Below are 15,753 nucleotides of genomic sequence, written 5' to 3'. Positions count from 1 at the left end.
ACAGATTTACACCTTTCAGGATATTTTCAGTTGACATTTTTTCGTGTTTTTCCTGCTCTCAAGGATGGCGTTCCAATGAGCCACGTTCCTACTCTGAGAATTCCTTGGTATTGTTTCTCTCTGGCTAGACAGCCGTCATCTAATTGACGAGTGAAAAAGAACAGTTTTCTATGTCTTCAGCATACATCTGTAAAAATAGCAAAATTCAGACAAAGTGACTTGTACCTTTAGAATGAGCGTGTGTATGTGTATTTCATACGTGTAGAACACACACATACGTGTGTGAGAGTGTGTGTTCGTGTGTTGGTATAAGTACATCATGGCAACCTACGCTCTAAAGGGACAGACGTTGCTACAAACTTGACCATTAAAACAAGTAAGAATACAATGGCAATCCTCCGGAAGAATCATTCCTGAAAGAACCGTATTTCCACAACAACTACACTTTCAGCACTTACTCACTTTGATCCTACGAAGAAGTTCTTTGCTGTCAGTGGTTCCGATATTGCAAAAAAGAAAGAGGAAGAGTATCACCTACATATTTTTTCTAAATTCATTAAGCTAGTTCCCTTTCTTACTTCTCCTTCTACCACTATGCTCCCTTTTCAGCAGCTCTGCAGCCAAAACCAATAAGGTGACTGCCCACAAAATCGTCAATGCAATTGTGATGGGACTATGTTTAGCCTCAGGATTCTAATAATTTTTCTGAAGAAATCTGGTAATCGAGGTACGTTATCGGGCTTCTGATCATCCCCGGAGAAAAAAATAACTGTCCCATGCATTTCACTGAGCATTGCATAGGGATATTTATCCAATTGCTGATATCATCTTGAATGATCAAGGTTTTATACTATAGATTCGGATTAATAATGTCCTCATGAATGAAAGAAATACATATGGGGAGTTTTCCATCACCACCATAATAGTGCCTGGGTTTAACAAAATCTCATGTTATTTTCACAGGACCGATTTAGCTACCACTTTGTGTCTGTACTTCAGAAAAAGAGATGTTCTAAGATCCATTCCCACAAAATCCTAAAATAAATGTGTAACTTCTCTCAGATAAATAAATTACATTCGATACATATGGGCCTTAATTATATCCTCTGTATTATATAGAAGAAGGACAAATGCTAGGTCATTCAGTCTTTTTTTAGTTGATTCTGCATACTAATACATATTTAAGCAAAATGGGCTGTTACATATATATACACGTATATATATATGTACACCCCCACTCAAAATCAATAATTCCTATTAGCCAAAGGGAAGAGAGGGGACAAAATAATAACGATCAACAATATATTTAATTTCCCACAATTCTGGCAGAATATCCCAAACTCTTTACAGTCAATGACAGATTAAAATTGCTCAAGAGATAGATTAAACAACAATTAAAATTGCTATTAAAACATCAAAACAAAACAAAATAAATAAGCTCCCCAAATCTTTCTCATCTAATCCTCTTGAAGATAATTACAGCTTTCCTTTAGCTACTGGCTTGGAACTGTCAAATATTCTTAAAACGATGGCCCATGAGACTTAAGTTTTTCTTAAGCCTTTTTGTCGCCCTGCTGAATTACTGCCTCTCCTCAGTCCGTGCGGCGGCAGGCGCTCCCTCTTACGAACGTGCCCACCCTGTGACCTGACCTGGCACACGGAGCTCCGCGGGTCAGCGGAGCCGGCGTGGGATGGAGCCGTGCTCCAGCACGGCCAGGTTGTCAGGTCGGAGTCGCGCAGTTTGGAACCAACTTGCGCCTCGGCTGTTGTACGCGTAGAGCTGCAGCAGGCCTGGCAGAGCGCTGGCACCGTGACCGGCGTGGTGCCCGGGCCAGGCTTCCCATGGCATCCGCATGTCAGGCCGTCAAAAGTTGATGGGCTCCACCCACATCTGGACAATTTTACAAGTAAATATCATTTAAACATTATTATTTATGAAATCATTAGTTGTTACTATTACTATATTAACAATTACTAATTTTTGAAGTATTTACCCTTTCTCAAGTAGTAAGCCAAGGTCACAACTTTTTACTATTTACTACTATTAAAACCAGAAACCCACATTTCAAAACCTGTCAAGTATTTTCCTTCTGGAGCACGGAACAGGTGTGACTTTTCCCTGGTCGTAGTCATCCACACTTTTGTAACTGCTCCCGTCAAATAATTTATTGGAGAGCATAATTTGATGGGACTGAGGAGAAATATGCTCAGTGACTTGGGCCAAATAACAAGTTTTCATAGTCCTTTATTACCTCAGGATTTTGAGAGCATATCAAAAGGACATTATTTAAATTTATTTTACAGTTCCATTACTGCATTACCTGATATTCTTAATAGATCATTTTCTAAACAGGACAGGTGGTGTTACTGCCGGCAAAGTAAAGGTGTCATATTGTCACATATCATTTTTAGAGGCAGAAAATGTACCACATGGATCATTAGTTTCACTCTCCCACGATTCCACATAACCAGCTCGTGAAAGACTGTTGTGGCAACGTCGCCAAATGTCTCTAGATATATAAATTACACACATATGCTTATTTTTATAAATGAAATTTGGGAATATCAGTAGCAATCGCACGGTGGAAATATTTAGCTCATTTCAGAGGTTGTACTGTACTTGGACCGTATGAATGTCCTGTGGCCCCAACAGAAATCTGCCTGTATTTAATAAACATCAGTATAACCACAACATTAATTTTCCTTTCACCTAAAGCGCTGGCTGAGAAATCTAGTTTTTATCTGTTTCCAAATGTTCTGTAGAACATCCAGTTCCTCCCTCAGTCTGCATAGGGTTTTTTTAATAATCATGAAGCGCAGTGCAGCCAGGCACTTTGCCCTCTTTTTCTCTTCTCTGTGCAACAGATTTGGGACGACACTCCCCACTTGGCCCCTGAGCCAGGGCTGGTTCCAGGACTGGAGATGATTGTCTTACTCCAGATGTGTTGCTTGCTCTCAGCGGGGCACTCCCAGCTCACGTCACCCCTGGGCATTCCTCTCTGGAGTGCTCCGGCAGCAAATGCCCCTCTCCTTCTTTCTTCTCCATCTGGAAGTATGACTCATTGGTAAGATGCTTATCAATGTTTTGCCATCCTTTACAGTCAAGCGTTGATCCGTATCATGGAACAGGGGCAGAGGAGCTGTTTTATGTAATCTGATATGAACCACACTGCAAAAATTAAGCTTCCATTATTGGCATGTCTTCCTGCCTAAAAGCTAGAAAGCTCCATATATGAGCTACTGTCACCTTGGAAACGTTCAGAAAAGAAATACCAACTGTCTGCAGAAGCACAGTACGTAGCCGTAGGGCAAACGCAACTGTCCGGTTCTGCTAAGCTTCAATGTGATCAGGCGCTGGTACTCAAGTAGCCTCTACGTTTAACCTCACAGTAAGAAAACAGCAGGATATTAATTTACACGTGCAGACTCCGTTACCCAGTTTCTCAGAGATGTATCACTGGTGGTCAGTGCCTACAAAATCTAGAAGAGGAGCATCAGCCAAGGCCTTTTTGTAAATCCCCTGGAGCTCAAAGCTGGAATAGATTCACTGACTTTAAGGTGACAGACACAAATGGTGGATTGGGAGATACGAACTTGTCTGGGGAGCCATAGCTTAGCACCTTCAGAGAAACTGCAGATATCCTCTCTCTTCTCGCATCTGTATGGAAGCTAAAAACCTGCATTGCCTTTCCCTAGCGACAAATTATTCACCTGACAGAAATCGTGACCGGTGGCCAGGAAATCACGCAGCCAGATGTGACGGGCAGTGTCCGCTCTGAAATGACTGGTGCTGACTGGAAGGGGGCTGTGGTAAAACTCTGGTAACAAAACATCTGGTATTTCTGTATTAAGCTGGATTAGCAATTTGAACTTTGTTCCAGTTCAGAGTGAATACTACGTCAACGTGTCCTACAGAACGACAATTCCGTTTCTGACCATCTCTGAATGCTACGTCTCTGGCTGCAGCGGTGGTTATAACCCATTCTGGTGTACAGCAAAGTTACAAATCAGCTATTCTTTTTTTTACTCGAGGGCTGGTTAGGTTTTTAGGAAACCTAGAGGTTGAACTTGTATTTATTTCTTGCTAAAAGACATTTGTTGTTGTTGTTACGAAAATTGTCCAAACAGTTGTGAACTGGGACGGAATAAATACCCTGAATATCACAAGAAACTGAAAATCAGTGATATTACCAGGTGTGCTCACAAGCGTTTTCTTGAGGGAAAAAACCACGCTTGGATCTTTTACATCCTGACTGTCGGAGTGTGAGAACTGGCAGGTTCAGAGTTAACAACGGTTATATCTATTCTAGATCTGCAGAGAGAGCTATACAGTTAATCACTGCATATTTTTAGCCTACATCTTGTAGCTTTAATCCTGCAAATGTCTGTATGTAATTTGTTTTATGTAATATGAATAGAGGCCACAAAATCTAGATTCCACCATCTATAGAGCTAAGAATGTCCATACATTTCTAAAGAATGAGGACCTACAGCATAAGTGTAGGACTATGAATTGGTCACTGCGAGCAATATACACGCTATACTGTGGGTGCCAGTGGAAATAAATACTCAGATTAGCAGCACGGGCTTATATGCATGGTATCAGAAAGCAGACCTTACTTCTCATAGCACCTCTAAAAAATCACAGAAATATTGCTTACAGTGGAGGTACATTTTCAGTTAAATAAATGTGAGAATGCCTTCCATCCCTACGTACAGATCAGCGTGTATTTCGCTATAGAGCTCCGCTTAAAGAGTGATGTCCCCATACTTTAATAGCTGAACCACTTTGAGTCTTTGAATAGCTGAATTTTCTGGCATGTCATTTAGGCCGAGTGCCAAGAATAAGGGGACAAGAATCTGCTTTTCTGTGAATCGAACCGCACCGTTCCTTCATTTTGTCAAGGTAATACCTGGAACAGAATAGAGAGGAAACCCCGTTCATTACCAAGGAAGAGCTCAAATCCGGTGACTGCACGGGCGGCAGCAAACGCGCGGGTTCAGGAGATTCCTCTGAAGAGCAGAGTTTTCCAACCGAGGCACGGGAATGCAGACATTTAGCTTTGCCACGGGAATTACTGACATACCATCTAAATACTTTTACATTTACTGATTTTGTGCATACTTGTAACGATTATTGAGGTGTTACAAGGAACCTCAAAACCTGCAGTTTCTGCTGAGGTGTTCAGAATGTGACGTTATAAATGGGCAGCGCGATCAGGACGCATGATTTTTGCTGCAATAACCTTTAATTAGTGACTAATGGTGAAATCCTCTTGTCAGAATAGCACGGGCTTATTTCTGAAGAGACATTGGACACAGCTTCGTTCTGGATTAAAGCTCGGAAATCTCCAGTATTCTAAGACGTGTGCACTCCAACCCCGAATCCACGGGACTTCTGCGTGGCAGAAGGTCATGTGAATTCACTAAAAAGACTTTTTAAAATCATCGTGTCACCAACTTGCTTAAAATTTACCGATGTATGTAGAACAAATACTAAGCTGAAAGTCCCCGGAAAATTTCTCTGATTTCAGTTACCGAATCACCCGAACGAGATGCCCGCGACTGGCTGGAGAGGCGGGGGAGTGCTCTCGCCTGTGCAATTATTCACATTAACGCAATGGAAGTGTTAATGCCACCGTATTTTTAAAGTATCAGTCATCCTTTTCTGTACTAGAGAGCGCGTCAAAAGCTCACAAAAATGTATAAAAAAATCTTGCCAATCAAAGCCGGAAAGACGTGGCGTTTCATAGTAGTTCATATTTTAACCTACACCACTAAAAATAAAATAATCGTCAAGCAGGAAAAAAACCTGATCAACTGCTCAGCTGGTTCAAATCTTTGTAATTCATTGGCTTGAATAAAGCCATGAATATCCGCCCTACATCTTGCAATTCTGCGTCCTTACAAGAGTGCAAATTTAGAAGCGAGAATTTAGAACCAGGAATTTGCTCACGATGAATTTATCCCGCGCCTGTCAATGCGGGGCACGGCGCGCGGCGGGCGGCTCCTGCCGCCGGGCCAGGCCCCGCCCCGCCCCGCCCCGCCGGCACGCACCACCCCGCGGGCGGGGGGGGCACGCCGAGCCGCGCCAGCGGCGCCGGCCTCCTTCAGCGGCGCCGGGGGGGGGGGGGGGGCGGACTCTCTCCAGCGCCCCTGCCGCGCCATCGCGGTGGTTTGCTCCGTTGCCGTGGCAGCGGGTCTAACGGCCGCCGGGCGCAGCCGCGGAGAGAGGAGGCGGTGAGGCCGCGCTGGGTGAGGGGCGGTGGGCGCGGGCCCTGCCCTGCCCTGCCCTGCCCTGCCCTGCCCTGCCCTGCCCTGCCCGCCTCCGCGGGAGGGAGGTGTCGTGGTCCCCGTGGCGGCGTCTCGTTGCGTCCTGCCCCGGCCTCGGCTCGCTCGGCGGGCCGGCCCTGGAGTGGCTGTTACCAGAGAGGGGCTCCGGGGCGGGAGGTTCTGCCGCAGCCGCGGTGCCGGCCCTGGGCCGGCCGCTGGACTGTGCTGGAGCGCGGCCGCAGGCGGTGCCCCGTGCCCTGTGGTGGTGCCGGGACAGGGCCTGGTCCAGGTCGAGGCGGTGTTTTGGCAGCGCGGGGCTCGGGTCCGCGTGCTGCCCGGTAACGGGGCCAGTCCTGGCAGCAATGTGGCTTTCGCTCTCTGGCTTGTGATTGCCTTGTAGAGGCCTTGGGGCCTTCCGCCACGCTGTAGGTTTTGGCCCAAGGCTCTGTTACGTTGGAGTTGCACTACCTGGCAATGCAGTGCTTAGCAGAAAGTATTTGGGCAACTACGGGTGCGTTGGCAGCTCGATTTACATTTGTGTTACTTCTTAGTGTCGCCGCTAACATCCTTAAATCAACCGTAGCCCAGTGTAGGAATTCAGACTTGGTTTTAAGGTGGTTCTTATCGTTTAGTTTATTCCGTACTTCAAATTCCATGGTGTATTTTCTCTGTTCCTTAACTGGAGAAAATAGATACTCTCTTCTAGTTTATGTTTTTGAGTTCTGCACAAGGATTTACATAAATGCACTCAAAGCTGAGCCCCCATCTTCATTAAAATTAATCACGTGTACAAGTCGCTGTATGAGTAAGATCTTGATGAAACGTTCAGCCATGTGATAGTAACTCATTCTAGATGACCTATGGAATTTACTGAATTCTAATAAATTGTATCAACGTTTGAGAAGAGTTTACTTAACATTGGACAACCGCATAAGATGCGAGAGCAAGTAGTGTTTGTTGGAGTTGTTTCCTAATCGTTCTGGGTAAAGTGGTTGCCTAAGTGGATAAAATACATTCAGAAGGTTTGTTTTATTATTGGACTGATTGTTATTTAAAAAACAAATAAAAATGGCAATGTCCTTTCTTTTCTGTAAGGGATTTATTAAAGTCGATACTCAAAATGTGTGACTAGTACAAAGGTGTGTGATTGTATCCAGTTATTTCACATGCATTAAGTATTTACTGAAGGCTCTTAATTAATCTCAAGATATAGTCACCACTACTGCAAGTTCTTGGAGATTATGTATATAAAACGTGTGCTCTTCTCTTTCTTAGCCTGGTTGTTTTGAAAGAACTTTCAGCATGGAAGATGAGATCAGTTATAGTATGGAAGAAGAGCAAAAATCTCCTCTACCGTTTCTGAAAGAGGAAGAAAATGAAGACAAAGCTGGTCAGTTCTCTAATGTGGAAGAACACTGGGAAGGTGAAGATGATGAATTGTTTCGATAACTCGCAAAAAACTAACATTAATGTGTCTTCTAAGTTAGTAGATGGGAACAGTACAGTGCTAGGGTTGAATGATATTCCAAGTAAATGCAATGATTCCAGTAGGTGTTCTCCAGCATTACACTACACAGCTGTAACTAATCCAAATCTAACCCATTATTTCTGTAGCAGTAAATTCTCTACTTTTTACCTCTAAGGCATTTTCATTCAGAGTTATTGGTGGTAAAAATCTAACATTTGACTGTACGGACTTGATTCAGTTGCTCATACATTGGCGTCTAGTGCCATCTGCAGCGCTCTAGGCTCGCATCTGGCTCCAGAATGGCATAGGTCTTCCACAGGTTCAACTCTGTGAAGACATTGGATACCCTAAGACATCCGAACCAGCACCAGATACCTCTTAATAGGCAGCCAGTTTCTCTAATTGTGTCCAAAAGTATGTTTCAGTGCATGATGTGAGGCAACATATCTACCATTTTAGAGATTATCATGTATGGTGTAGTGCCGAATACTGACCTTTATGTTAAAAAGCGTTCTTGGGCTATTCTTTTCTCATTGTCATTTTCTTGGGCATGTAAATACCTAACAAAGATTTTCTGTCTTCACATTACAGTAGGATAAGGGAGTGTAAGATACACAAACTGTTGGCCCAAACCTGTCAATATATTAGCCTCCCCACCTGCCCTGTGGTTGGTTTTTTTTCCCCCCACCTACATTGGGACTGTTGGTGACACTTCCGTAACGAAGGCAGAGAGCATTTTCCTGTTTTGGTTTGCAGGTGTACAATGGTAGCCCTGCGTGTTTTGCCATGTGAGGTTTTTTTCTGTATGCTGCAGTAATGTTATAAAATGCCATCTCTGATGGTGTATTTGATAGCAAATACGCTAGAGCTTTGCATTTTAAAGTTCAAAGGCTCTATTAAACTGTTGTTTTAATATCTATTAGACTACAAGCTTGAAGAAGAGTTGGCTGGTGGTGGCAAGATGGGAAACACGGATGCTTCTGAAGGAGTTCGAGACAAATGTGATGCTAGCATGTAAATAACTTGTTTTGTTACCAGTTCCAACAGTAATTTTCTTGATAGTGTTAACTTGCCTTTTCAAGAGAAGGTTTTGTTAATTCAGCTATGCATTTTTTGTCAAATTAGTCATAGGCTGTATAGACCTTTCCACAAAAAATAAATTAAATTGGTCACTACTGTTAAAACAATGAGCTGAGTAAGATAAAGACAGACTCTGGATGCTTTTTAATCTGAAGCCGTTGTAGGTATGTACATGTAACACAATGATTGCACCATGTTAATGTGGGCTAATTGGCGCTCCTCAGAGTAGCATCGCACTAACCAATTTACACTTCTTCTAAAACCCAGCCAGCTCTTTGTAATACTGTGTGTTGTGTTTGTGTCCCTCTGTACTTGTAGAACATCAGGAGCTGCTGGAAAAAGGGAAGTTCGTCTGCTGAAGAATATCAGTGCCGGACTGTAAGTTTGTTTTTTTTTTTTTTAATATCTGCAGAGTTTTGTACCACTGTGTAAAGTCTATTAGCACAGAGTTGGTATGATGATAGATTAGTACTACGTTGATTTTACAAGTAGGTGGTACGGTGGATTTATTCCTGAAGAAATACATTTACATGTAACAGAGGTCATGCATGAAAAGGAATTCGGTGGTTTGAATGTGGCCTTAAGTAGTTGCTGCTCTCTTCACAAAGATCAAAGCACAGATTGGCTTACTGTGACAAGACTGTTAATCCCTGCCCTGGAATGAGCTGCCGTAGGATTATAAAGCATGATGACAAGCTCCAGTGTTGTTTATTAATATACCTGTGTGGCAAGCTGTATAGCGCGTATGCCTACTGCCAGTAAATGGTGACAGTGGTACCATTATCAACAGAGATACTCAAAATACACCAAAATTATTCAAAACAAAACAAAACAAAACAAACAAAACCCAAAACCAAAAAAACCCAACAGAAAACAAAACCAAAACTTCAGACCTCTTCTTGCTATGTGTTTAAGCAGACCAGAATGATGAGAGATTAGCTCACCCCACAAACTGATCCACTGTGTATAATATGTTTTAAACTAGTTTAGAATGTTCCCTTTAAAGTTTTAAACTATTGTTCAGGAAAACTAGAATTTGCAAGCCCGAGGTATAATCAATAGGAGCCACAGGCATTTCAAAACAAAGATATGTAATTAATGCATTAAGTGTGGGTATAAATGTTCAACATTAGATATCCAGGTCTAAAAATCTTGGGTTAAGTACATGCATGTAAACTTCTTGTACAGATTATGTTCGGGTTTTTTCCTTATTTGTACTGGTTGTATTTGTAACAGTTCTGGTAGAATAAGAGTAAAACGGAAAATGGTTAACCCACAAACGTGTAAGTGGATGACGTACAAACTTCACGTAACTTTTCAATTTCTTGTTGTGTTTTCATTGTTAATTGTGTGTTTCAATTCAAAGGGAAAGCTTGGAACGCTATTTGGGCAATATTAATAATATTCAGGCTGTGAAGTATACAGATAGAATTTGCATGTTAACCTTACAGAAGAACCTAAAAGAGCTCAGCGACATAGCCAAAGAAAAGGAACTTGCCGTCCAAAAAGCGAGGTTAGTGTTTAAGCGAACATAATCCACCAGCATAAATCACCATCAAATACCGGGCTACTGTTATAAATATTAGAGTTTGTAGGTTTTTTTTCGTGAAAGTTATGTCATGCAAACACTTATATCCCCAAACCCTTGTAAAGAATGAAGGATCAAGGCTAAAAATTAATTACAAACTTGAAAAAATGAAACACAATAATGAATGTTAAAGAAAGGGTGTTCAGGCTGGGACAATTACATGCTAATTCCTTTCAGTGATGTCTGCACAATCCTGCTGGTTCAATGGTCAGTTGGAAACATTAAGTGGAAAATTCATTGTAGACATTTTCTTCACTGTGATGGACATGGTACATTAGAATCGGCGCGGTTACTCACATACTTTAAGCACCTGCTATGAGTGTTTTGCCATGTCAAGGTCACAATGACGGTCTTTAGCAGCAACTCTATCTGAAGAAGGCTAATGTCAAAAGATGCTGTTTATGCTGTTGTCATTTCTGATAAGAGCTGAACGCTGGCTGAAGTCAGAATAAACTCTCGTTACGTATTTCTGGATTTTTTGGAGAAACTGCTTGAGGTTAACAAGGGCTTCTGAAGAACCTGGTAGTAGGATCTTAAAGGGTGGGATGGTGGTGGGGAGTTGGGAGGGTTGAAGGAATCCTAGCTGTGAATCTTGCCCCCAGAAGGGAGAGTTTCATGGAAAAGAGCAACGAACTTGGAAAATAGAAATAATCTGTTTGTTCCTTGCAGAGATGAGCTGAGTACCTGTCAGCTGCGGATCAAGATGCTAGCAAAGCAGCTGGAGTATGCAGACATTGAAATAGAGAAAGAGGAGGAGGCTGGCAATGTGTAGGTAGAGAGTATTCCTGGACACCAAAGATTACAGGCATCTGCTATGTTTATCTGTGTAATTAAGGAGATAAGCTTTCCTGTTTTCATCTCTTCATGTTGTTGAACAGTTGATAGAATTTTTAAGCACATATATTAAAGACATTAATGAACCGGTCATGAAACCCACTGCCGTTCTCAGGTTCAGGTGTAACCGCATCAGCTTGGAAGGCTATTCTGGTACAGGGGCACCGCGCTTCCGGCTGGTGAGCGCAGCAGCGTGGTCACTCCCGTGTGGGTGAACGCTACCGTTGCGGTCACTTTCCGGCTGATGTATTCTCAGCAGTAATTCCTCCTTTTGAAATAAAGAAAAATGGTGCATTGGCTTGGGAGTCATTGATCTCTATGCGTTCTGGTCTAGAGGCCACATTCTGTTAGGTAAATTAGTGCAGAAGGAGGGGGAAACTTAGGAATGGAAAGGAAAGAGGCTTATATTTTAAAATACAACAGCAGGTTATTAAATCAGCCTAGCCCACTACTGTCAATTATGTTTATCAGGGTCTCAGTCGCTTCTATTCCGTATGATGAACCAACACCAATGTGCTATGGCAGTTTTAGAGGTCACGGTTTTGCTTCTGGTAGCTATTACAAGCAGGATTTATATATGTGCCATTTCTTTTTCTGTTTGTTTTATGTTGTGAAATGCACGAATGCCTTTCAGGAGTAGTCCTGCATACAGGAGCTGTTCTGAAACACTTTTGCTATAAAGTGGGAGGCAATTTACTGTATTCCTCACATTTGGTTTAAATAGAAAGAAGTGGGTGGCTTGTGTACCAGGAACCAGTGTATTGTGAACAAACTTTGCAGCTGCATTTTTATGACCTGTGTTAATCTTCAAGTTAGTGTAGCGATGAATGATACAATGATAAAGGTAGGTTAACTGCCAACATGGACTAGCTGCTTAAACGAAAATGGGTGAGTTGAATGCTAATGAGACTCCGTGATGGGTGCTCGTACTCCCTGTGCCGGATCTCGGGGAGACAGCCCTAGTAACAAAACCCCGCAGAGACGGAAGAGCAGTGTAGAAGTCTTTATGCTTATGACGGGTTGGACTGTGAGGTCTAGCTATGCAGAAAAACAGCAGTTCTCACAATCTATTGTATTTAACCAGCGAATAGTGGAGTAAGAAGACTTGATAAATTTCTGGCTTGCGAAGCTCAAAGGCATCATGTTTTAGCAATAATGGAAATACTAGCTACCATTAGCATTACTGACGCCCGATACAAAAATTTCCAAGTTAGAGTAGTAACTGCGGGTAGAAGACCCATTTCCAACTTTCTTTTCGAGGAAGGAAGTTTATGTTGAATATGGTCAGTTCACTGTCTGATGATTCTGTAGTATAGCATCCAGTAGTTTTCCTGGGTAGAGAAGACCAAGGAAAATAAACAACTGTGTGGCAACCCTGCCACTGTAGGCAAAGTACATCGAATATTGCAATGCCATTTTAAAGGCAAAATCCCTGTAAGTGTCCCTACACTTATTTTCATTAAAAATACTACTTTCATCAGCTTGAGAAATGAATAGTCACGTTAAGCTACTGGTCAGTGCTTTTGAAATACTCCTCTGTAAATCTCAACCAATGTGTAACAGTTTAAAGAAAGCTATGCCTTTGAACGAAGAATGGGCGCTTGGAAGGCGAAGTAAGAGACTGCATAAATTAGTGGAATTCTAATACATAAATCTCGGCCTCAAAGCTATTGTTTGTTGTTGCTGATCTTGCTGGGGAGGGAGGGGGATTTTTGTTTAACCTTTATTAATTCCAATTTCTTTCCGATTGTTTCTTTTTAACGTTAACAGTGCAGCCTTGTCCCGCCTTCAGGCAATGCACAGACGACTGTGCACTGAACTGGAGAAAGAGAAGGATTTTGAGTTGAAAATTGCTTTGACACTAAAGGAAAACATGTAAGTGAGGGAATGAGAAACAGTGTGACGGGAGTCAATCTTTATTATGGTCTTCGTATGCTGTTTAATGGATTCAAAAGTTAATCACTACGGAAGTTGCTTGTAAATACTGAACTACGTAATTTGAGGTCATGTGAGGTTGACTGCAAGGCAAAGGATCTTGAGAGCAACTTTTAGCCTGAACAGTTCATTCCTTAGGAAATCGGTTGCTGTGGCTCAGCTCCTGAGTTAGTTTTGCACACATAAATGAAGTTTTGATTTTATTTGGAGCTGTGCATACATTGTGGACCTAAACAGCTCTCACTTTAAATGGGAAATAAGCTGGACTAAAGGAGACCTGTCTGTGATACTGATGTCTGAGCATAAACACTTTAATTTATGCCTCTTAGTGGTTTTTATAGGCCATAAAGGAAAAGGTTGAAATTGAGACTGATGCAGACGTTGTAGTGATACTGTGTATTTTTATGCTAAGCTAATACTGCTGCTTGTAACTGGTTGTTCACGCAGACTAAATTATTTATTTATATGAGACAGAATAAAACTGTCTTTTGCAGAAGGCAACAGGCGAGTGTGTTTATATTTTGGTACTGGAGGTACAACTACTAATGCCACCACGTCAAGGGAAGAACACAAGCACGAGCTTATAGATGTGATTAACCAGACGATTAACCAGAATACAGGATGTTCTGCTGCAGTGTTGTGTAATAGCTTTAAAATGCTTGACTCGTTTATTGCGTTATTAGCAATAACTATATTAATCTGTTTATGTGTATCCCTACCATATCTAAATTCCTTCAGCAAAACATAGAAGAATAAAAGCTATGGCCTGTCCCTGAAGTTATTTACTGTTGAAGAAAAAGCTATTTTTCTAAATTTTCTTGTTTTTCGTATTTCCTTCTGGGTAAATGTGAATTTGAGAAACAACCCGGAGCTTAATTTTTTTACTTTTTTTGACCGATATTTTTGATGGCCTTAAAATGAGATACGCTGTTAGATATGAGCCTTAGTCTGAAAGGTACGATACCTGTGTCAGTAACAGGATACGATTTACAATATAATTTAAAAAAATAAAATAAAACATGGCTAGCTTTTCATTTTCACCATAGAGCCTTACCTACTCAATAGCCTTAAGTAAGTGAAAGAATGTCAGTATTTCAGTGAAAACAGCTCACGCTTCCTTTTAAAGGCTTGAGATGTGGCGGATAGAAACTGAGCAGGGAAAATACGAAATCCTCCATGAACAACTTAAAAAAGCTGAGGAGGAGCTCGAGATGCAATACCAAGAACGAGCTGAAGTGCGGATTTGGAAGGAAAAAATAGCAGCACTGCAAGCAGAAGAAAATTGGCGGTCTAGAGAAAAGTAAGTGTCTAAGTCAGACTCTGCTTCCTTTCTCTGTGTTCTTTTTAGCCAACTGGGAAGATGAGCTAATTCAAATACCAGTGGTGGTGTGTTTCTTAGCTGGGTGTTGCTTCAGGAATATTTTATGAGGAAATGGAATTAAAATTAGAATTTCCCACAGTCTTGCAGTTATGCAGGTAAAGATTTCTGACATAGGAAGATAAACTTACTAAAGACAAAAACTGGGAATGCTTTTTGTCTAAGGAAGTTTATTAGATCAGACTAACTGCATGTGTCTGCATTGCTGTTGGCTGCCAGGACCTTCGGAACTTGCGATCGAGTTCATCGAGGTTTCTTGGAGAGAAAGACGACACCAGTTTATCAATTTGTCTATAGGTTTTGTGAAAACAAGAGACTGTACGGGGCGGGGGAAGACTACTGTCCTCATTTCAGCACATGTTAATAACCCCAACCCCACCCCTCGATATCATTGTGTTGGCATCAAGGATTCCTTAGTCCTGCTGCAACTGTTGGTTTGCCTGTGTTTTGTAGAAAAGAAGAGGAGGCCCAGAAAGAATATGAAGAAAGGCGTAAAAAAATGCTTGAAGATGCCAAAAGGAACCATGAAAAAGCAGTATGCTTCCTGAGAAAAAGCATGGCAAGGTTATTGTTCACTCCTCTTCTGTGTTGTACGTTCTCTGGTGTACAATAGTTTACTCTTTGGGCTTTGAAAAATAATCATTTTTCTGCTAGGAGTACCTTCTGTTACACTTGGAAATCTTCCGCCACAGTGCCGGTGCTGTGAAGCATTCCAGTCTGACATGGCACGAAAGGCCGAGGAGAGAAGGAAATCCACTTACTGTCCTAGCGTGGTCTCCCAGTTCCCTGTAGCCGGAGGGACTGTCTCGCTGAGATGCAGAGGGGTCTGACTACTTGTAGGCATTAATAATGATTTGAAACACTTTCTGTATGTGTGTGTCATTAACTGAAGTAGTTTGAAGTAGTGTAACTAAATTCCAGGTTTGAAACTTGCACTCTGCTGCTCTGTATTCCTTCTGCAATGTAGTGAAAAAGCTTTCTTGCTGTCTGGTACACTTGGTTGCTAGGCCATTTCTTTGTGCTCTGGTTCTTTTCTGGTTGATGGTAAATTCAATGTTCTCTTCATAGGTTCATGTTTATATAATTATTGTGGTGTTGAATTCTTTTGCTATTAAAAAAAGTGTGAACATTTGTTACTTACTTTTACTTGTATATTAGGACTTAATTGAAAAAATGATTGAAATAGTTGTACTGTTT

General features: G+C 41.7%; 1 protein-coding gene across 1 annotated transcript in view; it reads left to right on the top strand.

Moving 5' to 3' along the window:
* Positions 1–6,201: 6,201 nt before the first annotated feature.
* The window catches only part of CFAP74 (cilia and flagella associated protein 74), a 50,141-nt gene continuing 40,589 nt past the window's right edge, over positions 6,202–15,753 (top strand). Inside the window, exons 1-9 of the mRNA XM_087755554.1 lie at positions 6,202–6,240; positions 7,549–7,696; positions 8,665–8,755; positions 9,140–9,199; positions 10,188–10,334; positions 11,079–11,177; positions 13,014–13,118; positions 14,305–14,478; positions 15,010–15,120. Of these exons, the coding sequence (XP_087611680.1) occupies positions 7,576–7,696; positions 8,665–8,755; positions 9,140–9,199; positions 10,188–10,334; positions 11,079–11,177; positions 13,014–13,118; positions 14,305–14,478; positions 15,010–15,120 (908 nt within the window). The 5' untranslated portion in view covers positions 6,202–6,240; positions 7,549–7,575. The remainder of the gene's footprint in view (positions 6,241–7,548; positions 7,697–8,664; positions 8,756–9,139; positions 9,200–10,187; positions 10,335–11,078; positions 11,178–13,013; positions 13,119–14,304; positions 14,479–15,009; positions 15,121–15,753) is intronic.

The sequence above is a fragment of the Nipponia nippon genome, unplaced genomic scaffold (genome assembly GCF_047370975.1).
Source record: "Nipponia nippon isolate SJK-2023a ecotype South Korea unplaced genomic scaffold, ASM4737097v1 scaffold_19, whole genome shotgun sequence".
Taxonomy (NCBI): domain Eukaryota; kingdom Metazoa; phylum Chordata; class Aves; order Pelecaniformes; family Threskiornithidae; genus Nipponia; species Nipponia nippon.
Note: the sequence above shows the minus strand (reverse complement) of the source record. Positions and strands in the feature narration are given on the sequence as shown.